Source organism: Leptonotus elevatus, chromosome 14, assembly GCF_054856555.1.
Source record: "Leptonotus elevatus isolate MCC_2025b chromosome 14, RoL_Lele_1.0, whole genome shotgun sequence".
Lineage (NCBI taxonomy): Eukaryota > Metazoa > Chordata > Actinopteri > Syngnathiformes > Syngnathidae > Leptonotus > Leptonotus elevatus.
The window spans coordinates 3151748-3177081 of record NC_141252.1 but is presented as its reverse complement, the minus strand read 5'-3'; the positions used below and the strand labels follow the sequence as shown (position 1 = coordinate 3177081).

Genomic DNA, 25334 nt, shown 5'->3' with positions numbered 1-25334 from the left:
CTGCTTACCTTTTGCATTTGATAGTTATTCTTCACCCTGGAACTTCATCAAGCCTATCTGACCGTATCATTGGGGGAGAAGTTTGATGTGGTAGTGTTTATATGTTAATTAGTCGCACTCTGATGTCACAATTTGACACATTTTCTGAAATCGGCAGTTAACTCAAGGTCTGATTTATTAATAACACACTTGCTCGGTGGGCAGCCACTCCAGAGACATAACTATTTGTACACAAATATTAAAAAAACAAACAACTTTTTTTTTACCTATAATATGTCCCCTTTCAGGTCGTCCAGTGGACTATGTATTTGTTCACCCGCCCCACCTTGCTTGGGAATCGAATAGCATGGAGTATCATATACACCCAAATGGCAGCAGCACAGCCGGTGAACTTTTGCATATGCGGTCCCCATCTTAAAATGCTGGCAGTTGGTGTCTCGGGCAGGTCCACTTTGGGTGGGGGTAAGGACACGCCAAAAACAGGAATCACTGGAATGGCAAATGGTGCAAGAAGTATGGAGATTCCCTTTAACCTTCAGACATGCTGGCGAGGTGCTCATACTTGGTCGAACTGAGACAAAACTTGGCGCTGGTTGAGTTATTTGCCATATGTTGCAAGATTATTACAATAAATGAAAAAAATAAAACTAACATTGAAAAAAAAATTTTCTTTAACGAAATAAAATGTGCTTTTAAAACACCCCGAAAACTAACTAGAACTCAATTTTACATTTATAAAGCTAATTAAAACAAGCTATAGCTGTAGCGAAAATGTCCTTTGTTTTCGCCTTTGTCAATTAATATCCTACATTAGCTTTCAGAGTTCACTGTAGATATATTTGTTTTGGTATTGTTGTACATCTGTACAAAAGAAGGAAGGTCAAAAAGTTGTTTGAGAATTTTTGTTTATTACACAGCACTTAGTAACTTTTTTTTTTTTATCCCTCAACAAAAACTGCACATAAAAAAAGTAATACTAAAACTAATAAAAATTAAACTAAAACAAACAAAGAATTTAAACGTTTAAACAAACAATCCTGCTCTAATAAATAATTCAAACTAACTGAATTTAAACACAAGAGTCAAAATGAACTAAAAGCTAACTATAATGAAAAATCCCAAACAATTATAACCCTGATATTATTTCAATTCCTACCGGGCCACCGTATCGTAACATTTTAAGTCATCTTTTAACATTCCTAAGTGCCCTTTAAGTGTAGAGTAGTGCATAGAAAGCACTATTGTAGCAAAAAAAAAAAAAGAAGTTATTTTGCTGACATTGTAAAATAAATTTGACAGACAGCGTGAATGGTGCTTGCAATAATGCTCCATTTCGATTGGGAGAGCCAGGATTTATTGGCTTTTCCAATTCATGCAGAATTCGCTGAAGCAGGACATTGGCAAACCTGGAAGTGTGTGTTCAGGCAGACGTTGCAGCTTGCCACTTTAAGAAAATGAAATGCATGGTGACATCTGGAACAGAGACATAAAACATTTGAGCCGGAATTTATTGCCTTGACCCTTTCAGCAAGAAATTGCCAAAGCAAGATACTTTTGTGTCCAAAGTGTGTGTTTAAAGAGTCATTGCGGCTTCCAATTCAGATGCTTGATGACACATCATTTGCTCACTTAGGTGTTCAAATGATTCAAGGTTCAAGGGGGTAAGGGTGGGGGTTAATTGTAAAAAAAAAAAAAAAACAACAACACAGTTTTTGATAATAGTTGTGTTTTTGTTAATAGGGAAGTGAAGAATTTTGGTGAAAATTTTAACATTTTGTGAATATTTTATAGGGAGTGCAATCATTCTCAATGAAAATGTTGTTGAATTTTAAATACTTTTCTTTAAATGTTCATAGATTTAAAGAGAAGACTATACTGTCCTTATAATCAGACATACAGTATTTCTATAAAATGTTTTTTAAATAAATATTTACCGGTACTACATATTTTTTTAAAGATGCAAAATATTTTTAAAATGTCTAAAAATGCTTAAAACAAATAAAAACTTTTTTTTGAATTGTTAATATTTGCAAAAACTTGAACAAATTTGAACATTGTGTAGGAATGTTAATATTTTTGAAAATTTTTCATTTTAAAGAAATCATAGAAATAAAAGGACACAATGGCCTCTTTCACACAATTACATTTATAAAAATCCCACAAATCAACAAAACTTTCACAAACATTCTTCAGATATATATACTAGCTTTGTCATTAAAAATCTTCACATTAACATTTTCAGAAAAATGAATGAGATATTAACAAATATTACCCCAAATCATGAAATGCTTTCATATGCTCCTTCTCAAAACACACCCTTCCTTCATTGGGACATCAACAGTTGATGCCGCCGTCTCATTTTGCTTCAGTCCCTTGCCAGATAACAAACAAAGTGTTGTGATACCGGAGAAAGTTCCAAGAAAAAGTCACAGTGACAAGAGAAGACATTTGGGACCCACATGCCTAAAAATGGACTCCAGCGGAATCTCAAGCTCTCCCACTCGGAATAATCCCCACCCCGACTGTCCATCGGCAAAGAAAATGTCACTCGGCCCTCTGCTCCCTTGGAAAAATGCTCCGTCATCGAAGCCACGAACAGGCGCTTTGTTGTGTCTCCGCAGGCTTATCCGAGCCCACTGCAGACACGATAATGCAGTTCATTGAGTCTACGACAGCGATACGAACAGACTGTGAAATGTTGCACTAACCCTAACCTCTAACCTGCCTGTCAGACTTTTCAGGTGCGCCACTTGGGTCAGTAAAACTGGCGAGAGGAACCAGAACTTCTCTTCAGAATTCCATAGACAATCAGATCAACCGTACTGGATTTCAAGGTAAATATTTGTATCATCTCCAGACGCCAAAATGGACACAAGATATTTTTTCCTTATCCCCTCTAGATAGGAATAAACAACGACTAAATGAGTGAAAGTCTTCCATCTGTGTCAGAGATACAGAAATAGTTCCAGCGCCGCCCGTTTGCTGTAAATGGTTGCATCCATCACGCAATGAGACCAAAAACCGGGTGGGAGACAAAGCACAGCTCTTAATCTTATCCACAAGATAATGTATCTGTCCATTTGAATCCCACTGAACACTCAAGTCTGTCCGTCGGCATTCTATCATCTCTCTGCCGCCGCCTCCTATACGCGGCGTCTGTTTCTAAAATAATCCGGTAGCCGGTGAGGTGGGCGTTGTGGGAACGTTTCAATAATTAACGCAGCCTCGCTGGGTCTGTGCACGTGATTGCAACACGTGCCTTCCAGAAGATGCTCAGTTTTGTTAAGAGCAAGGGTTTGCAAACTTTTTGGGTCCAAGGACTCGGGATGTATTGATATCAAAACGTCACAATACAATAAATATGATATGAAAATCATAATAATCACAATATCGTGGGGATGTTGGCGATATAAAAAAAAGTTCAGTTGAAAAATATTTGCTTGAATGACTGATTTATGGGAGTGATAACCACTGCACTGGCCAAAATATTCCTAATTAAAATTAAACTGCTTTAATAAACTAACCACCAGAGGGTGCTAGAACTGCACAAATGTAATACAACCAACAAATCGCGGCATGATGACAATGATATCGTGGCAAGTTTAATATCGTGATATTGCTGTTATCGTTACATCCTGACCAAAAACGGTCAGGATCCTTTACAGGGGAGATCTAAATACTAACACCAATTTAACATAACCCTTAAATGCTATAAGAATTTTTCTGTGAAAAGGAATTTGTATACTATGATAAAAAAAAAAAGAAAGAAAAAACTTGTAATCTTGTGAGGAAAAATGAAAATGAAAAAATCTGTAAAAAAAAAATACATATTTTGTCAAAGTAAAAAGTTATAATTTGATAATAATGAAGTCTTATTTTACTAAATAAAGTCATATTATTCTATAAAAGTCAAAGTTGAACAAAGTCATCAATGTAAAAATGCAACTTTTTATTTGGTAATATTACACTTTTTAATTCTAGAAAACATACCTTTATACTTGAAAATATAGGGCTGTGATTTTTTATGACTTCTTTGTTTAAACCTGATAAAAAAAAAATAGGGGATTCGCGAATATCAAAAATCCATATATAATTGACGCCAATTTTAAATGCATTGATAACACACCATAAATCTTCTTTTTTTTTTTTTACTGTGATAAAGACTTCATTAAGCGTTTCCATGGAAAATGTGTGTTTGCTGCACCCCAAAACCAAACCAAAATATCTTCTTCTTTTTTTTAACCAGATGAAATCCTACCTAATCCCTAATTATGTGTTTCAATTTACAACCACTGAGCCTCACTGAGGGCTGGGGGTGAATGTTCTAAGTGTATATGACGACATCCAGTACAGTATGACATAGTGTTGATGTAAGCGTGTCCACTGGAGCAAAGAGAGAGAACATTGCAGTGTCCTTGCCCCTCAATCGATGTGACTTTGCCTTGGCTCTGTAGCAAACATCATCATCTTGTGTTGGTACCAATGCAGAATTGGGGACCCCACAAAAGCTCTGTTCATTTGACTTCTGATTGGTAGCTTTATCTTTACACAGCCACTACCATACTTTACCAACATCAAAAGGGTCCCAGAAATTGGTGTACGTCATATTTGTGTTTTTTTAAGTACTTTTTCCGCAATGAAACCGCATACTGTACAAAACGGATCTGAATTGCGCTGATCGGTGGAAACGATGGCTTTATCTCCACGCCGCCATGCACCACTGTACTGAAATCTGCACTTCCGCCGGCAGCGTCTGCTTTTCGTCAGCCAGGCAGACAACACCTACAGTATGTGTGAAAGCACATGACCTCAGTCGCGCTGCCTGAGAACGTGATAATGAAACGTTTGACTAGTCACCCTCGACGTATGCGACACTTGATGTTGTTTTTATTAGAACCGGTGGAGGAACATGATCCACCCAAGGAGCTCTTCCATTGCCTAACGCATTCCGACGAGTCAGTGGTTCTCAAAGGGAGCACTGTGATGCTGTGAAACTGGGCCTACTTCTGCTGCTGCTGCTGCTGCTGTGCAAAGGGGAAAAGTGCCTCAGAAAAGCTCAAACGCTTGTAGAGGAAGCCACGCTACATTTGCACTTATTGAGTCCTTGAAAAATAAAATACAGTCCATTATATTATTGAATTTTTAAAATAAAAACAATAATTATCAGTCGCATGCAATGATATAAAAAACAACATTCAGTGTATAATTTTCTTTCTTAATTGTCTCGAAAAAATTGTCATGTGTAGTTTGTTTATTATACTGTACCGGTACTTTGGATTACATTACATTGAATACACAATTTACATTTGTTACACAAACAAATTTGTATTATTGTTTATTCATATTTCTTTTTCTTCATGTATATTAATTTATGTATTTTTAATTTAAATTTAATTTATATTTTTTTAATTTGTTGTTTTCAAGGTTTCACGTCATTGTACACTAACAGAAAGGTGGGCATCGTCATTGACGGAAATTGACGGAAAATGACTCCAACTGTATTTACTTTTACTTATTAGTTAATGTAAATAAATAAGATGTAGGAATTTAGTTTTAATTAATTGTGCATGGTGAATTCAATTGTATTAGCCATTTAAATTCAATTTGGGTTTGTTTGTTTGTTTTCTACTCATTCAAATAAATTTTGGATTAATAAATATTCAAATTTAAAAATGCATTTTCAACAAAATGTGTATTATACATAGTTAAATTTAATTTATTTAAAAAAATCTAGTTTAAATATTGTATCTACATGAAGTATATTTTATATTTATTTATACTAATTTAATTTTAATGAGTTGAAATTTGTATTTAAAATAATTAATACAAAATTTACAGGCAAAGATATTTTTAAGAAAATGACACGTTGAACATCTGTGTTGTTACATCTGTGCTTCACTTGATATTTTTTAGCTTGAGTATGCCTATTTATTGTACTTGGTTCTTTTATTTATTTATGTACTTATTAATAAAAACAAAAACAAAAAATATATAGTACTTGGCTATTCAGCTTTAGTAGATCTTTTTCCATGTTCCTATTATTGACGGAGTGCTTTTTTCCCCCGATGCACCTGAAGGCACCACCATTGGTGGGCGCGGCTATGCAAATGAGCAGCCGTTGCCTCTCGTGCTGAAGTGAACATCACGACACTCGTGCTGTGGACTGAGAAGAAGATTCACGGTGCTCCCATTCAAACCACAAAACATCACTTTTATTTTCAAACATGGCTTCAAAGTGCCCCAAGTGTGACAAGACGGTCTACTTCGGTGAGTAATTTCCCCCCATTATTTACTCTCCGGCTCTGGAAATGGACTGAATTTTAGTGGCACTAGCCAAAATATCGATTGTATTGACCTTTCTCCTTTATCCAGGTTAGCTTAGCTTACTAGCGCGAATAAATCCAGAATTATTTTTTAAAATAAAAAGTGTACATTATGCATAATACCCACACAGCTATTAACGTTCACCCAATTTCAGATGAACGTTTTACATTTCTGTAAGTAAGGGGAGTCTCATTTGGGAAATACAGTAGTCGATGATTGACAGAGGCAAACTTTAGGAGGGAAAAAGCAAATATAGCAACAAATGTGGTTCTATAACATACGTATTTATTTATTTATTTATTAACATGTTAACAGTTGATAATTATTCAAAACGGTTAGTGGTGCACTTGTATGTGTCCTGTACTTATTTTTCTTTAAAAAAACAAACAAGAAAACAGAACAAAAATGTTATACGTTGCTGTTCAAAGTGTTGCACTTGTCGATGCCGTTCACCCGAAAAAGAAAACACTATTGATCAGGTTGCACAAAAAAATTTGACTATATCGTCACCATCTTAAAATAGTCACATTTTTAATTTTTATTCTTTAATATTTTTTTATAAATGGCTTAAAACATCTCCTCGGGATGCTGGCCTCCCCATGCTAAACTTTGCGACATCTTTAGTTAAATAAACATCATTCAATTACACCACTGAAATGAAATTATTAATAAATATAATTAATCAGTTCAATTAAGTGACTTGGAAGGTGACTTACTGATAAAACGGACTATTGATAATCCACACCATTTGCTTCCCAAAGACTAACTACTAATGACGCACTTTCCGAAGAAGAAGAAAAATTAAGCTCTCATCATTCATTTTAAACTCTATTGTTAAGTTACAGTTGTAACAAAATCGAAATTCTGACTTTGATAACTAAAACCTAAAATGTCTGTCAAAGTAGAGGATGATAAAATAAAATAATAAACACCCTCTCAGTCATTATTTGTTGTTTTGGTCCACATGGCAGCTTGGCAGGGACACTCTTGCCAAGTGTGCAAAAACACCATATGCTCACTTCAAGCAATGTAGGAAGAAAACATGTAAACAAGGATCTTTATCGTTTAATAAAAAAAATATGTGATGGATTTGCTGCTACTGTGTGGATTCAATCATGCAGATTAAAGCAACAAAACCAGGCTGTCTTTTAATTTCTGGCTTCTAAATCAATTACGTAAGCAGCGTGACACAGCTGCTGCTCATCCCGCCCCAAAAAAAAGAAAAAAAAGACATGGGCTCAGAGACTCATACGCAAGATGGGTGAAGTGAGCGGTCGTTGGCGCAGCCGGCGTTTAATTTTATGTAACAAGAGTTATTTCTGCTCGGGGTGTGTCCCCGCCCGTGCGGCGTTGACGTAAAGATGATGGGGAAAACAAGCGCGCCCACATTGCTTTGAGACGTGGGGAGTTATTTGCTACATTATTTAAGTTCCAGTCATCACGCAGGAGGTTTAGAAAGAAAAAAAACCACATGACAAGGCGCATGGAAGAAGGGAGTTAACATGATCACCACATTCTGAGGTTTTCAGATGATTCCAGATTTTGCGGAATCAGCAAAATTTCCTCCTCCCACAGTTTGGCCGGAATCATGCGGGAATGATTCGACCAAGAAGTTTACGACACATTTTTGTAGGTCAGTGATTCGGTTGCATCAAATTTCACTCTATTGGTCAGATATTCTTTAAAAAAATTACAAATAAAGTATCTTTGTTGATCTCTCTATGCCAATGACAGAATTACAAGAAGAACAATTAAACGCTCTTCCACTTGATCTCATAAGGGCAAATTAACCTATGTGTACACCCGTTGCCTTTCATACAACAGAATAATAGCTTGCTTTGCATTGGCTTGGGAAACGCTGCAGTAGGTATTGAGGTGCTCATTTTATCAAGCTGGGGAACCTCACTCCATTCACTGTTGCTTAAAGCAGTTTAATGACAGTCATTTTAGTAACGAAAAACACTTTTCCAAAGGCATCCTAGTGGTCTCGCTCCATAAATACTGACGTGCTAACTTTGAAAGATGGGGAACCTCACTCCAGTCAATTTGAGTCAAAGCCACCAAGTGTAAATTTGTCTTAACACCCACACCAATGTTGGCAAAGTTGCGTTGATGCAAAGGTACTGATATGCTATCTTTGCAAAATGGGAAACCTGCTAACATTATGACATTTGGGAACCTCACCCCCCACTCACTTTTACTTGACGTCAATGCGACTAATTGACATAGTCCAGTAACTGGAAAACTCTTGTTCCAAGAGACTGTCCAATTTTAGTCCATGCATAGGTAGTGACGTGCTAACTTTGCCAACCAGGGGAACCTCACTCCATTCACTAGTCACTCCAGCAGCTTTAAACTGATTGACCCATGCCACTTTTCTGTTGTTGTCACTGAATCTGTTACAGGTTTGCATGTTGCTACGATGTTCCCCTGTTTAGTTAGCTGACGCAGTTAGCAACATTCCATCAACACATGCTGTGGTTCAACTCCAGTTTTAGCGTGTTAAGTGTTCCAATGAGGCCACCATCCCGTGGTGAAGTAAACCGGACTTGGATTCCAAACGGTGCAGGAAAAAAGCTATTTCCTGTCCCATTTTACTCCAATTGTAATTCATTTGGCGGTTGGTGGTGAGCTACTCTTGTAGACTTCCAGCTGTTGTTGCCATTTATCGAATTGTAGCAGGCAACAAGTCAAAACACTTGACTGCCCTCTTTTAACTTCTGCAAGAAGAAAAAAACAATACCGCAATCTGGCCTGGAAATGTTTGTGAAACATTTCATTGGTTACTTTGGAAGTGGGTCCTTAAGATTGATGGTCAAGTAAATACAGATTCTCTCCTTGCATTAAGACGGCCACCATGTCAGGTGTTGTTATGATGTAGTGCCTCTGCTCCGCTGTGGGCTTGATGTTAAAAGCTGAAAAACAACACAAAATGGCATAATATGGCTAACCCGAGGAACCTCACTCCATTTGTTGTTTCCTTTATGTCATAGGGAGCATGTGATGATGAATCCTGTAGCAGAAGACACCCTCTGCAGACGTAACAGATTTAAAGAGATGCAAATGTGCTGATGCGCTAAATTTGCCAACTCGGCGAACCTCACTCCATGTCACTTTTTGTCAAAGCAGACAAATGACGATTGGTCCTGTAGCTGAAATACTCACATTGCCACCACCCTTAAATTGAAAGTATGCAGTTATTGTAGGCGCTAATTTTGCGTACTTAGTAACCTTTACTATAGCTTTATGTCAAAGCAGTCCTCCTAACGAAACTAAGTTCAGCTTTGTTTAGGTCTTTCTCAACTCTCCAATTTAGGGAACCAAACTCCATATCACAATCCATCCAAGCAGCCCATTAATGGAGCTTCTTCGTCGTCGTCTTCTTCATCTTCGTCTTTTGTCCCTCACTTCCACGGCACGGTGATTCAGTGGGCTGAAATGGTTGGCCTTTATTTAAACAAGAGTGTCCCAAAGCGCCTCATGCATTATAATTAGAGACGACATTTCCATTCACACCAGGCTTTTTTTTTTTTTTTTGCCCTAGCAGAGTAGCTTTGTCCCCTCTGCCGGACCGTGCTCTTTTTCTTTCTTTCTTTTCTTTTTCCCACACCTAAATGCCACGTTGACCACACAATATCCTTTTTATCCTACCGTCAGCGTATCCAGAGTACCCTGTTTTCCGCCTGGCTGCATGAATGCTCCTCGTTGGTTACATAACGTCCATTTTCTTGAGTCGCTGCTTCCCGCGCTGTGCCATTGCGTAACCGCCGCACAATGCCGGTCCTCTGCCTTTTTGGAGGCGCAAATACGATCCCCCTAATGGGAGCGCCATGATGTCGTGGGAGGCGCAGGTGAAAGTACTTTACCGCGTGACAGCAGAGCCTACACGTCATCCTGTGAAAGCAGCCGAAATACTCGCTTGCTATAACATCGAGGGAATGTCCAGGTATTGATGCGCTAACGTTGCCAAGCCGGGGGAACTTCACATCATTCATTATGTCACTTGATATCAAAGCAATTTGGTGAAAGTCTGTCCAATATCAAAGTAGAGGATATGCAGAGAGAAATCATATTCTAATGTCAGCAAGCTAGGGAACCTCATTCCAGTCACTTTTTGTCCATGCGATCTTGTGACCATCAGTTCAGTTGTCAAAAACTCCTGTTCCAAGGGAATCAAAATGTATGTCAGTGGTGACAATCATTTCAAAAGCTAGAAAAAGTTGTGGGGGATGCACATTGTATTAGAGCCAACTCCGCCATCCTACGGAACCGCACTCAATTCAATTTGTCACTTTTTGTCAAAGAAGTTGAGAAGCACTGCAAACACAGGGTATCAAAGCTGAAAGAATGTAGAGGTAATTGGCATGCTAACGTCACCCAGCTGGGGAACCTCATTCCATTCACTATGTCACTTCATGTAAAAAAAGTGTCAATGAATGGTGGAATTGAGTCAAGTAGCCGTAGGTTAAAACGTCCTCTCGAAGGGCATTAAAGTTGAGTACATGTTTTGATATGAATGTGCTTTGTTTAAAGTACTTGAATCACTAAAAGTGGCCTAAGTAACAATAAGATCAGTAGATTTAAAAACTCCCGCTCCAAGGATATCAAATGACCGTAGATACATAGGTATCGGTGTGCTTTACTTTGTTATTTACTGGGCAACCTCACTCCAGTCACTGTAAGCAGTAGTGTAGTGATGCTCAGTCCAGCAAAACACCTGCAAAAGATGAGGAAGGAGGTTGCCTCCCACTGAACTTGCCTCGTGTGATTTCTTCAGCTTTTTATTTTTTATTTTTTAGACCTCAAGTTGTCATAAACATTTAGGAAAGTTCCCTCGAATCTGAATCTCTCTCTGAAGCGTGCATGTAACCGGGAGAAACGAGTCACCGAGGCAGGGCTGCTGTTTTGCCCGGCGGCTTTCTCTGACCAACACAGACAGGATGCGAGTTAACTGCAGCCTATTTACGTCAGACGGAAGAATTCACGAGGTCGGCCTCTTTTATCCACGGAGGGAGAGTGACGTTGAGGGGAGGGGCGGTTAGCCCGCCGAGAGAACCTCGCCTTGGCCGAGGCGACAGACGACCTCCGGAGCTGAGTTTTGCCATGAAGTTGCATCAGCCGCAGGTTGAGAAAGGGGGAGAGAGGCCCATTAACCCCCCCTCCCCCAAAAAAAAGCTTGCCGTGGCATTAGGCCTACTTGTACGCACACGGTGACCCAGAAGAAATTGATTGCACTGTTCCACGCTGCGCCACTGTTTCCTTTTTCTTTTTTTAAGCTTACCCTAAACCACAAAATGTTTGCTTCTTCTCCGTTTTAGTAGCTGAAAATATCCTTCCCTCTGGATTTGATTCATCCTGAAAGAAACTCACGCAGTGACTGTACTGATTCGGGAGGCATATATGTTAAAGTTGTCAACTTTGCCAGCGTAGGGAACCTCCCTCCATTTGCTACCACTTTTTGCCTAAGCTGTCTATTGGGACTAGTCAGTGTAGTAGCTGAAAATATAATCTTCCTCTGTGCCAAACGTACCAGGGAAGCTAAGACACAAAATTTGCCAACCTGTGGAACGTCACTCCATTCCCAAAGTCGAAGCAGTCTCGTGACTGTTGGTGAAGTGTAGAATCACAGTACGCTTTTCATCTGTACCTAAGTTTACCGGGGTTGCAGAGATGCTGAATTTGCCGACCTGGGGAACATTATTCCATTCAACTATGTCACATTTGGCCTCATCCAGTGACTAAAGTTGCAAAGATGCAATCATGCATAATTTGCCAGCCGAAGGAATCTCATTCCACAGTAAAGTGTTGAGTTCTCAGTTTACCCTCCAAAGGGGGTCGTAGTTCTTTCTCCCTTATCTAGACCTGCCTCATCCAAAAAAAACCTCACAAAGGGATGCAGCTGCCCCTTTTTGGCATCAGGAAAAGAAGGTAAACTGAGTCCAGTCAGATGCCATTTGTTGCGACGGATCATAAAGAGGACAAAATATGAATATCATTCCTACTGTAGCTCAGCATGGACTTCCTGCATCTGTCAAACCCATTAACATCCAACCCCCCACGCCTGAATCGCCACGCTCGATTTATAGATTGTTGGGACATTCCTGCCTCGTTGCTTTCTGGGCTATCCGCTGTGTTTAAAAATAAAAATAAAAAAATCGGCACCCTGGGGTGTTGTGACTTTCGCGAGGAAGGACAACCCCTTTTGTCTGACTCGGGTTGAGTCTCGGTTCAGTACGAACAAATCAAGTGCAATTAAGTTGTTGGAGGAATAGGCTATTCCACCCCCACCCTGCTTTCTTACTCATTGTTCCGTCCGATTTTGGGGACTGCTGTAGTTTTTCTCTTAGTCGGATGCTTGACGTAGAAGCAAATTGAATCACACAGATAGTACTTCAAATCTCTAAGAAGGATCCCAGGTTTTTGAGCGTACACCTTAAACTGTATAAAATAAATACATAAAAATAATGTGCCAAAACGTATCCATCCATACATCATACATCCTGTTGTATTCTTTTTTTTTTTTTTATGTGCCATATGCGCCATTTAAGCGAACATACTAAACTAATTACTCCTCCCAACCTTCAGCTTTTGGCCAAATAAAAGCTCTGAAAAGATTGTCACGTATCGTCACAAAAATCCAACTGTGCTACATACTTTTTTTTTTATAAAATGGGCATTAGGATTATGAGGGCGTCCTTGGAAACATTTCTTCTTTGTTAAGGGTCTCTGCGTCCAAAAGGTTTGAGAACCCTTCACATCCAGAACCTTTTGTGGTCTTTGAGGTAATAAAACAAAAAACAACAAACATCCAACAAATAGTTTCAAGCAGCCCCAGTCAAAATATGTATATGGTTCTGACTAGAAGTCTTTGCAAGTAAAAACATAATGATATTCCGTCTAGAAATCATGTGGCTAATTTGCTTAGGAACTTGAAGATACCCGGAATTTAATTCCCTGCCATGTGACAGCAACTGAAGGAATTCTTTTAAGGCTGTTCAGACAGTATGAAGATTTTTTTTCTTTTTCTTCTTGTCTATTGATTTTTAAGAATACGGTTACGGAGACAGGTCAGGTCAGATCAGTAGGTACTGTATGTGGTCCTTGTCTGTGCTTTACCTGTCAAGATTGTCAGATGACTTTAGGTAGAACTGTCTATCATAGCAGGATGCACGAAAAAATCTCAAGCTGACATTGAACAGAAAGTCAGACATTTTTGGTTTGAAGCAGCCATTTTAGGCTGATTCCAAACCTCCTACTTTTCCTCATGATTCCTTGGGTATTCGCCCAAATAAGTCCCAATAAGAAGCAGGTATCCTAGTGAGAGGGACAACACTCAATTCCAAAGCTTTGTTTGTTGCCTTAGCCTGACACCAAAATCACCATTTTGAAGATTCACCATGGAAAAGTGGTACAAGAGCCCGTTCATTTCCAATGGGAAAATATGTTCAAAATTAGAACAAATGCATTTGTTTTGAATCTCTAGAATGTAACGGCTTAACTTAATTGGAAACTGACCAAAATTGTGTGTTGGCTTGTCATTCAGACCCGTTGACCTTCAACTGAAACGTTCCCCTTAAGCGGCTTACAGCCTTGCAGGTATCACTTGAACTACTCGGTTTCATGTGTATCCTCTTAACACAGATTCATGTTCACTTCAATTCATATACAGTAAGAATAAACAAGATAAATGGAAACTGCATATATGGTGGGTCCTCGGTTTATGACGGAGTTTTGTTACGGCTGCGATCTAACCAAATTTTTACATTTGCGTCCAAGCTAACACAGTCACAATTACAGTAGATATTTCTATAAAAAGTAAATAAACAGAAAAAAAAACAATCCAACGGGGGGGAAAAGCAACTGAACGTGCCTTTTTGTGCAGTGTGACATATGCAACTCAGCACACTAGTTTATTGCGCGCCATTCCTAACCTCAAAACCTCATACATCAGTACCATCGTAAACCGAGGAGTCCCTGTAATTATAAAAAATATACAGTATATTATAAATACGATCGTACTCTGGAGAAACCTTCGCCGAAGGCTCAATGATCCTAAATGAATCAGTCAGACTTGTTTGATGGGGAAAAAACACAAAAAAAACAGCCATACCGTTCCCTCTAGTCCTGTATATCTCACAAAGCAAGATTTTTTCCCCGCCTCACTTTGTTCATTTGGATCTGGTGGCTCCACTCGGCCCCAGTGCAAGTAGATCTGCACCAAAATTAAAGGATTGTTCTTTGGTCTCTGTTCCTTACTTCAGTACAAAATAAATCAGTACTTATTGTTGTTTAATCCAGGGGTGGTTGGGTTATGACCGAGTTTGTCAGAGATCACTAATCTATGCTACCACCGTAGTTAAGTCATAATTACAGTAATTATTTGTATAGAAACACTTAGAGGCCATAAATACAAAACATTCCAATGAAAAACGGAAAGTCCGGCTATAATGGTAACCAAGGACCCTCAGAATTGAAGAGCCCGTTGATGCGTTGTTACGGTAACCGTCCAGATGAATCCTTGACATCTCATTCCCGCGGATAATGAGGATTGCAACCCAGCTTCACTGGGGGTGGGTAGGTTATAAACATCATCTAGGCCACACACGCTGATCCACCTCCCCCCACTCGCAACCCAACTCATCACTTCATATTCACAATAATAACAACAACAACAACACTGAGCTGTTAAGTGGACATGTTTTTTTGTTGTTGTGTCTTTTTTACTATGTACTTTTCATTCACTGAGGTGCACAAGGATATATCCTGGCCAGGGGGTTGGTAGGTCTGTTTTTAAAATGGAGAGAGAGAGGTGTCGGGATGTTGATAGGTGTCCTCAGATTTGTGAGGAGATTAATCAAAACGCCGGTTTAAAACCTCAGGACTGTTGGTTGACACCTCACCGTTACGCTATGACACACAAATGGTGAAAGTCACACAAAGGCGACGTTTGAGGGCACCAAACTGTGAGAAGATCCGAATCCCGAACCTTAGACCTGTGCTACCTGTAAAAGGAATTCATAGAACTGTGATGTTATAATAATTAATTAATAATTAAAACAGTAAAATACTGAAGGGATGGCCCTTCAAAAAATGTGCTACAAAACATTTTCCTGATTACAACGGCAGTTTTTAGTTGTGAGTTGCTGACTGGAGTTTGTCCGCTGTTCAAGTCCGTCCAGTTCAGTGGTGTCGCGTGCTGAGCGTCTCGCATAAGGGGCTCACGGCAGCAAGTGAAGGTGCAAAAAAAAAAAAAAAGCAAGCCAATGGCTTGGCTAGCCTAATTAGCAGCTAACGTTAGCAGTCAACCCACACTGCCTGGACTTAAGCGTTTGACTTTCCCATGTTTGCTTTGGTTACTTGCACGGAAACATTTTCATCGCAGGAATTTGACGGGATATTTGTCGGCGGGGAAAGAGGGGAGGGGGTCTTTAGTAGGAAGCCCAATCCACTATCCGGTTATTTGTGTCCCACCGTGATAAGAGGAGGCCTTTCCTCTGTGGCCCCGGCACGGTTCCTTGGGGCACCATTGTGTGCGAACAGACTTATTATTGGAATGTGTATTATTAGGGCTCTTAGTGGAAGGGGGCGGTCTGTCTGGAAGTGCAAAAAAAATGTGCAAAATGAGCGTGCGCTGAAAAAAATTGATTTAAAAAGAATTAGAAAAAAATTATGAAATGAGGAATACATTGCTTAATTCAAGTTAAATTATCTGTCTGTCGAACAGGAAAATTTGATTTGGTAACATTGCGTAAACTTGCACCCACATTTTAGTGCAAACATTTTTAATTAAAAGACAATGCTCATAAAAAGAAATATTGTATCTTGGCAGACATAAAACGAACATATTTTGTATTTATTTGAGAAATGTATTCTTGGTTTTTCTAGTGCGGCTTTGGTCGTCTGAGGCAGGATGGGTGAACTGTCAACTGAGGGGGATGGAGGGAGCGGGGTTACACAAAGGATCTGGGTTAGACTTGGGTAAGGGGGAGTTGGAGTATGGGGAAGCAGGGGGGGTGCCGCCCTTTTTCCAGCTGGACTGGGACCACATAACTGTGTGTCTGTCCCTTGATGACATCATCGTAGCATCCTGTCTAGTTCACAGGCATTCCCAGTCATTGCTGGCCTGGCCAGATGACAGAATCGCAGCACAAGTTCATCATTCTTCTGCCAAAGAACAAAGAAAGAGCCTTGTTGACGCGTTTACGTGCGTTGTGTGTGTTTGCCTCACTCACACTTGTGTGTCTTTCTTTGTGTGTCCTCTCCCCTTGCAGCCGAGAAAGTGTCGTCGCTGGGCAAGGACTGGCACAAGTTGTGCCTAAAGTGCGACCGATGCAACAAGCTGCTCAACGCCGGCGGACATGCTGAGGTCAGTATGACGACATTTTAGGGCAACACAACACAAACAACCGGGATGTTACGCAGTAGAGATGGCACCAGTGGGCACCCAGGGGTTCCGAACCAATACCATAGGGGTGACGCAAATCTGAGCAATTTTAATCGATTATAGTAAATCATTGATGTGCACTGCTTGATGGCTGCGAACAGAGAGGAGAGTGAATAGTGAAATTTATATTGACGCTTTTTATAATTGCCTTAAAATTAAAAGTGTGTGTGTGTGTGGGTGGGTGGGGGGGGGGGGGGGGTTCAAGTAGGGGCTCGGGCCCAAAACAAACCCACACAAATATGATGGGATTTCTGTGAATTAAAAAAAACTTAGCAAACAGCAAATATGGTTTATTGTAAATAATACAATTAAAACACTTCTATAATTACACATTTGACAAATTTCGAATAATTTGTTCATTAAATATAATATAATTTAATGTAATATAGAGAAGGAATTATTAGTTAATCAACTATTTGCCTTTCAAATTTTAACTTTTTTTAGTGGTTCAACTACAAATGAATCAATCCCACACCTGCTCTAGAGCCTTTTTTTTTTTTTTACGCGGTGATGTCTCAAAATGGCAGCCCACAAAAACAGGATTTTTCTGCAACTCTGTGCACTTTCACACAGTCACATGGCGTTGCAGAGCACCCTTACTCTTCGTTTACTTGCTGTCCTCCGTCTCCTCTCGCATAAAATGTGACTAAATCCAGGAGATCCTCTTTCGTTTGCAAGACTCGTTCAATGCTGCGTGGTTTTCCTCGTTTTCCTCCGTGAACGGAATGTGTCACTCGCATGTGGACGTAACCTTCGCCCACCGCGCTGCAGAGCGCGTAGCGAGGAGAACAGGATCTGAGTGTCGAAAGCAATTTCCCTGACAGACATCAAAAGGATGCTGCTGTTTAATCTCTACGTGATTACAGTACAGTTGGCCCACCCAGCCCCCCCTCACTTCCATCCTCTGTGGACAGCATCCAAATACAGACTTTGATAGATAGCGGGAACATTTCAAGGCCCCCTTGAAGGAGTTTTGTGCGGATAAACTTAAGACATCAAACAAACTAGAAAAGAGAGAGTAAATTTTGCTGATTCGGGAACTCGCCTACACATGGTATTGAGACAAAAACTTAGCATATTACTTGATTAACCACTGGAATACATGGTAGGATCATCCAAAACAAAATCTAAAAAATATTCAATAACTGGCCGTTACAGTACTCGTCATTGGCCTGTGACGTAACCATCAAAGCGACGTATGTAGCTGACGTGCTGTTGTTCTCCTCGAGAGTGAAGCCAACAGAACAGTGTACTCCATTTTGCTTCTGTTCTTGCCTCAAGACGCGATGAATCGATTCCACACAGTCCACAGAAATCCTGACTATCATTAAATCGATTATTACGGTGTGCCTGTCACAAGTTCTCAACGGACTGCCGTGTCGATGTCACAACCAGTCAAGGTCTGGATTTTTTCTATCCTACTGATGACTTTCTCAGGACATCTCACAGACACGCACAAGGTTTCTTTTGTGCTATATACATCACCACCGCAGCCCACTCGCTTCCGACACTGACATTGAAATATTTTCCAGCTAGTCTTCTTTCTCGAGGTCATCGCTTTTGATCAGAAATACAGGTTGAGTTTGTAGGGATATATTTTTTTCAACTCTGTTGATGGGAACTCACCTACTAGTGGATTTGTGTGTGACTTTTTTGTGCTTTCTGTAATGCCCTTATATGGTGCCCAAACCTTGTCATTATAGAATGTGCACAACAATACACTGCTCAGTGTGAATAGGTGAGTTTTTCCGCCAATAGTTCTTTGTTAGGTTACACAAAAAATTGTGTATTATATATTATAATCAGCCTGAGTTCACTGTACTTCAAACTTAATGCATTTAAATAAATGCAACACCACCACTTTTTCCACATTTGAGACCTGCTATCAAATTTTAGACTTGTGGTCTGCTATTGTTGTTTTGCTTATTACTCACGCTAAAGCATGTTGTCGTTTTAAAGATATTTTCAGGGTTTGGATTAGGGCCTGACCAATCTGAATTTTTTCTTATGCCAACTCTGATGTTTGGTATAAAGGAGGGTCTGAAAATGGCCGGCAACTAAATGAGTTGTTAATTGGTGACACCTGACTTCAAATCTTAGCATTTTCCTACTTTAAGTTGCCATCAGTCATTTTTTCTCTCTCTCTTTTTAGTGAAAGCGTCAGCCGGGGGGTGGTGGGCAAATCTTTGTGCTCAAGGGCCACGTTTGATTTTTAAAACAGACTGACAGACCAGGTCATATTTTGAGGTTAAAAAAAAAGGAAAATGATTATATAAGCTATGTAAAATGGTATATATTTTTAGTGAAAAATAATTCAATAACGTCAATGTCATAACAAAAAAAACTGTGTAGCATAGTTTCATTTCATAAATGTTTTTATTAATTACCTAACTCGTTATTTAAGAAATTCTGTAATTTTATTGGTAAAAATATATTTATTTTACTGGTACTAATGTTCTTTATTTATTTGCAATAAATAAGTTTATATTAAAAAAATAATAAATACACTTTTGGTAAACCTATGTTGGGAGGAGAAAACAATTTCAGGACACTTGGTTTAAAAAGATGAAAATGTCAAGTACTGTTAATTTATTTTAGATATAAATTTGAAAATCATGAGCCTTGTATTATCAAAAGTCCGTTCACAAAAAAAAAACAGTTAATTAAAATATACTTTCATCATTTTTGATTCATTGTTAATATGAACGCTTGGTTGGCCCCAAAGTTGAATGCGGTCAGGTGACCCAAGCAGAGAGCATTGTGGGTAACACGTCCCCAAAGCTTGCCACCACTTACATTTTCTCCTCATCTATGGTCATTACGCTTTGGACCAGTGATCACCTCCCACCCCACACCCTCGGGCCCTTGGTCACATTCCCCTGTGAGTGACCGCTGCATTCCCAGCATGCAACAGGCCATCAAGGGTTCAAGTGGAAACAGTCCCTTGACATGTTATGTGTTGGGCGGACCGGCGACGATGACATCATCAGGCAGCCGTCAGATGGAAAAGAGTGTTACTTTTTGGAAAGAGTCAAATTTTCCTGTCATGGGGGGGGGAAAAAAGTATTCTATAAAGTAACTTGCGTTCTTACGCTATGCTGTTCAGTTAGGATAAAGACTGGCTCCCAGCTATATTGTAGAAATCTGAAGATTACAATTTTTATTTTTATTTTTACAGTTTAGTGGACCTCATTTGTGTGCTATTAAAAATCACCAATAGGCTAATTTTTCCGTGTAAATCAGAAGATCTTTAAAAAAAACTAAACGAAACAAAAAAACAATAGGTACATTTTCAAATCCCAAACCGTGACTATACTGGGGTCCACTGTACTTAACGTAATGCCCTTGCATGTGAGAAAGGAGAGCCACAGTCCCCTGTGCACTTTTCAGCCATTTATTAAACTCTCATTGGGATAAACGCAAAGCACAAATACAGTAAGCACAGGAGCTGCTGTCGGCCACAGCTCACGCCCAGAAGCTCATGCACATGCCACCCAGCCAGGAACGTAACTACGTTCTATTTTAAATGTTTTAAAGCTACAATATGAAACTTTTCCCCCAAAAAATATCTTTACAGTAGCCTCTTTTTTTTTTTTACCATTTATGACTGAAATGTCTTCTAATTAGTAGATTAACACCTTAGCTGTTCACAATGGGTACTCCTGTGACATAATGTACGCGTTGTGTATGTGAAACAGTGTATGTGCAGTTTAATTTTTTGTCAGCAGGTGACAGTAGCAATTCAAAATTTAATATTCTACATTCAGTAGCTTTAAGTAACCCAAAGACGTATTTATATTTGTTTTTTTTGGAGGGGGGGGGGGTTATGCTAGAGTTTAGAGAAGGCTTTGATGCAGTCTCTGAACTGCAGAGAAAGGTTGAAGCAATGGTAGTTATTACACAAACGCCCAGCAGGTGGCAGCAGAGTATGAGATCAACAAGGGCCATGTTGCAAACAAGCTGATTTCCCCACAGTTTTAAACAGATTTGTGAATGATGTGATGAAACAGCTATATTCTAATGCTAATTGCAGCAAAACTGAATCAGATAGAAATACTTTTATTCCTGATGGAAGAAGAGACTCTATTCTTTCTTTTGGTAGGTTCCATGTTTTAATAGTAAGAGAACACAATATTCTGTGGGCCTTGCAAAATCAGTCAAAATCCAGTAAAACAGTTGGGAGCGAAAGGAGTTGCTTCGGTGAAAATGGCTGACTGAATGAGTTAAAGCAACAATTCAACACACAGATACTACAGTATAGTATTTTCTCTACACCTGATTAACTGCATTTTGTGTGAGTGTGTTCAGTAATGTATGAAATGTGCAACATTTGTCTTTAAAAATGCGTTTATGGTTTGTATCACAACTTTTCACCTACGATGGGCCTGGAACGTGTCAAATCCCACAATAACGGTAGTTTACTATACTGTTATGTGTTTCTGACATGACTGCATCTCATGCATCATATTCTTTCTTCCCTCAGCATGACGGAAGGCCCTACTGCCACAAGCCGTGCTACGCCGCCCTCTTTGGGCCCAAAGGTGCAGTACATGATGAGATTTGTTTTCTTAAAATCCTAACTGAAACTAGGCATTTAATGCATCGTTTTTAATGCTTGCAGGCGTGAACATCGGCGGCGCTGGTTCCTACGTGTACGACGCGCCGGCCAATAACAACAACGCTTCGCTCGCCGGCGGGGACAACGCCCCCAGGCAGGCTGAGGAGAAGAAGACGTTTGTCGCCAAGCCGCCATCCAAAGGTGATTCAAATTCAGATGGCACAGTTTCACTTCCAAGCTAGAGGCTCAGTGACTCAGAAATGAGATGCGCCAAAAGTCTCCTAGTGCTGTTAGATAAGCGTCCTAGCTGTTCCCACGTCTATCGGAGGAAAGCGAAACAATTTGCAACGGCTTTCATTTTATCTCCATGAGAGGCTTTGCACACATGAGCAAATATTTGATTTCACAGCTCTTTGGCACCACCTGCAGGTCGGATGGCAACATTGATGGACATGCATGGCAAAATAATTATTTAATGTACTAAAAAAAAAAAATGTAATGATTGAAAAATGAGTAAAAAAATATATATTAACCCATTTTAAGAAAAAAAAAAACAGCGAAATTAATGCAATAAATATTACAGACCTTAGTAATGTAAATGCTCAGTGGCCCAGATTAAAGACAGTAAAAAGGTGATGATGTTGGTCCCCTAGCTTGTAATACTGAGAATATGTCTGCCTTTGTTGTTGCCATGGCAACCTTAGAACACGCGCACGAGTGGCTTAAAATATTGCCCAGCCAACGCAAACACCTGATCTGTTGCCCTCATGCTAACGTGTTTTAACATCTCTTTGTGTGTGTGTGCGTGCGTGCGTGTGTGTGTGTGTGTGTATACACAGCTGGAGGCATCACCACTTTTTCCGGCGAGGCCAACCTGTGTCCCAGATGTAACAAGAAGGTCTATTTTGGTGAGTACGATTGATCCGGATGTTGGTTAATCATTTAATTGAGTTGACAATCAAGTCATAGACAATACATATAAAGACGATCTTAGGAAAAAATAACGGCATTGTGAATGTGATAGAATAGTGCGGCCTTGACTTAAAAGTTTAATTCATTCCAACACCACGCTCACAACTCAAAACTGGGACAATGTAAAAGCCATTAATGCCTTCATGTGGATTTTATTTAATCTTCAAATGTCTCCTCCTGTCACTTTAGCTTTAATTTTAGCATCAGTGTTAGCATTAGCTGAAGGTTAGATTTAGTTAGTTGTTTTAGTTAGTTAGTTAGCTTTATTTTTAATGTTACTTTTGGCTTAAGGGTAATTACAGTATAGCTCTAGTCTTGGCTTTAGCTTTCAATTAATGTTCACATTCCACCACTAGGGGGCAGACATAGATATAATTCCCTTAAAATGTGTCAATATAGTCACAAAGTAGCTCATAACACGAAGCTAGCAGACTTTCAGAAGATAGCTGTTGTTTTTTAATACACACAGTGTAACTAATTCTTTGTTTTATGGTTTTAAATGTCAATAAGCAGCTTTTGCTTTTTTTATTTATTTATTTTTTTTTTTTAAAGAATTGTTCACTATCTGTCATACGTACCGCTGTTGTGACATTTACTGCTGCCCTGTGGCACTTGTATCTCCAATTTTTGCCCGCAACTCAAGACAGAAAAATCAGCTGAGCAACAACTTGTGTCACAAAAATCTCACCAGTCTTGTCAGTGGTGAGTCGAGGTACAATCGTTAAGTGCCAAGTGGCTAATGTCCAAATATGCGCTGTGACGGAGCAAGATTGTATATCTGCTTAACCAAGCAGCGACTTAACTTGCTGGAAAATTTGTGGGGACTCCCCGTGACTTGTCTTTCGGTCTTTCGTGGTTGTGTGTGGCGTTGTCGTGTAGCCGAGAAGGTGACGTCGCTGGGCAAAGACTGGCATCGCCCCTGCCTGCGCTGTGAGAGGTGCAGCAAGACTTTGTCTGCTGGCGGCCATGCAGAGGTAACCACCGCCACATTTTTCTATGCAACCACTATAACTGAACCACTTATGCCATGCTACTAAAACTTAGCTGTGATTGTCACTTTGCTACCACTACAATTAGCTGCTTTCTTCGCTATGTCGCCGCTACCACTTAGCTTCTTTCATCACTGTGATACCACTATAATGAATCCACGTTTGTCGCTATGCTACTGCTATGACTTAGCCACATTTGTCGCAGCGCTGAAGCTACAACTTAACCACGTTTCATGCTTTAGTTGCTATGCTAACATTATTCACCTACTTTCGTAGCTATGCTCCAGTTACCACTTAGCTGCTTTTGTCGCTGTCGTACTGCCACATGCTGCTTCATCAAGTCTGAATATATTGTGATTTATTTATTTATTTTCATTTTCCAGCACAACGGCCAGCCTTACTGCCACAAGCCATGCTACGCCGTTCTCTTCGGGCCCAAAGGTAACCGCTAGGGGGCGCCGTTGACCCGCCAAATATCATCAGCAACACTGCAACCTGAATGTCGTGCACACAAATCTCACACACACATTACACAAGGGGTGGGCAAATATTTGCTCAAGGGCCACATTTGATTTCAAAGTGGCAAAGTGTGGATTGTAAAATAAAGTAAAAGATTGCAAATAAAAAAAGGGAATTTTAGATTGTAAAATATGTACATGTGATCTAACGAGATTTTTTTCCACAATAAATCAACTAAAGTTAAATGAATTGAAAAAATAAATTTTAATGAGTCAATTCTAGTAAAAAATTAATAAGTAATCAAATCGACTGCAACAACTCCACTTGACTCTCAGGAGGATCATGTGAATGGTATGTGGGCCATAATAAATATTGGAGCAGGACAACCCTTGTGCCATACTTTGCCCACCCGTGCACTCCAGCGCCCGTTATGCAAATGAGCCTCCCCCAACTCGTGGCCCTTTGTGCTTCTTCCTTCTCCAGGCGTCAACACGGGCGGCGTGGGCAGCTACATCTACGAGCCCGCCCAGTGACCCGGCTTTCCTCTTCCCCGCTGGGACCCCCCCCCCCCCCCGCACCTGCTCCGACCCTCCTTCTCCATCGCCAACTTCTCCTGACACACTTGTTTTCCTTTTCACACACAAGTTGTATTGCATGGCCATTCCTCCTTTAAAAAAAAAAGAAGAGTGAATTCTGGTGGTTCTGGAGACAGAAATGACGGGAGATTGTTACATTGCCAATCAAACTATTGTTTTTTTTCTTTTTTGAATGCCGTATTTAATAGTAGTTTAGACAGCCTGACGACCTGAAAAAGTTGACTGTTACAGAGCGGTAGTTATCTTCTGTTACATTCTTTGGTGACTTGAAAAGTGTCCACAAGTGTGAATGTGAGTGTGAAAGATTGTTGTGCCCAGCGATTGGCCGGCGACCAGTCCTAGGTGTACCCCACCTCTCATCCCAAGGTCAGCCGGGACAGAAAAAAAAAATATATATATATTCCTGTCATTTCAAAACGTGAAGAAGAAATAAAGCTGTTAAGACGACAAAGTGTTTGGTTAGCATAGACACTGCATTGTGTTGCTGTTAGTTTAGCATTGCATCCATTTCGCACTTGCTGTATGGCGCAAACATCTTATTATCATTAATATTCATGGTAGTTTCGGTTGTAGACAGATTGTGGTGTCTGTTGTATATAAGATGCAATAAATACACTACTACTGAGAAAGTAATTATTTGTTTTGCTTTTGAGTTCATATGTGTAATTTACCAATATCGCCACTAGATGGAGCAACCGTTCACCTCTAACATGGAGTGTATTGTCATTAAAATAAATCCTGATGATCCTATTTTTGCTCAGTTTTATACTTTTTTTTCCTTTCTAAATACAACTCAAGTATTGCATTCCCATTTAGATTGGGCAGGTGTACCTTGACGTGTCCAAAGAATAAGAAGCTCTTAAGTGACGCTGTGATGTCATCCTGTACATGGGCCAATTTCCCCTTTCGGTTTCCTGTCAGGAAGTCACAGGTTCACAGCACTCTCAGAAAGGTAATGGTATCTCTTAAAAAAGAACTGTGGCTTGTTTTTC

The 25334-nt window shown here is 39.8% G+C and overlaps 1 protein-coding gene across 1 annotated transcript; it reads left to right on the top strand.

Annotated features, from left to right (window-relative positions):
- Positions 1–6098: 6098 nt before the first annotated feature.
- crip2 (cysteine-rich protein 2) lies at positions 6099–25092 on the top strand. Its single transcript, XM_086094002.1, has 8 exons — positions 6099–6267; positions 16596–16690; positions 21252–21309; positions 21390–21527; positions 22166–22234; positions 23178–23272; positions 23671–23728; positions 24230–25092. Exons 1-8 carry the CDS (start codon positions 6225–6227, stop codon positions 24277–24279), a joined length of 606 nt encoding a protein of 201 aa, XP_085950128.1. The 5' UTR covers positions 6099–6224; the 3' UTR covers positions 24280–25092.
- Positions 25093–25334: the final 242 nt, after the last annotated feature.

Coding starts and splice junctions, on each gene's coding strand:
- crip2 (XM_086094002.1), top strand. CDS start 6,225: ATGGCTTCAAAGTGCCCCAAGTGTGACAAGACGGTCTACTTCG. Junction 16,691..21,251: donor ACGCCGGCGGACATGCTGAG/GTCAGTATGACG, acceptor TTCTTCCCTCAG/CATGACGGAAGGCCCTACTG. Junction 23,729..24,229: donor CGTTCTCTTCGGGCCCAAAG/GTAACCGCTAGG, acceptor TTCCTTCTCCAG/GCGTCAACACGGGCGGCGTG.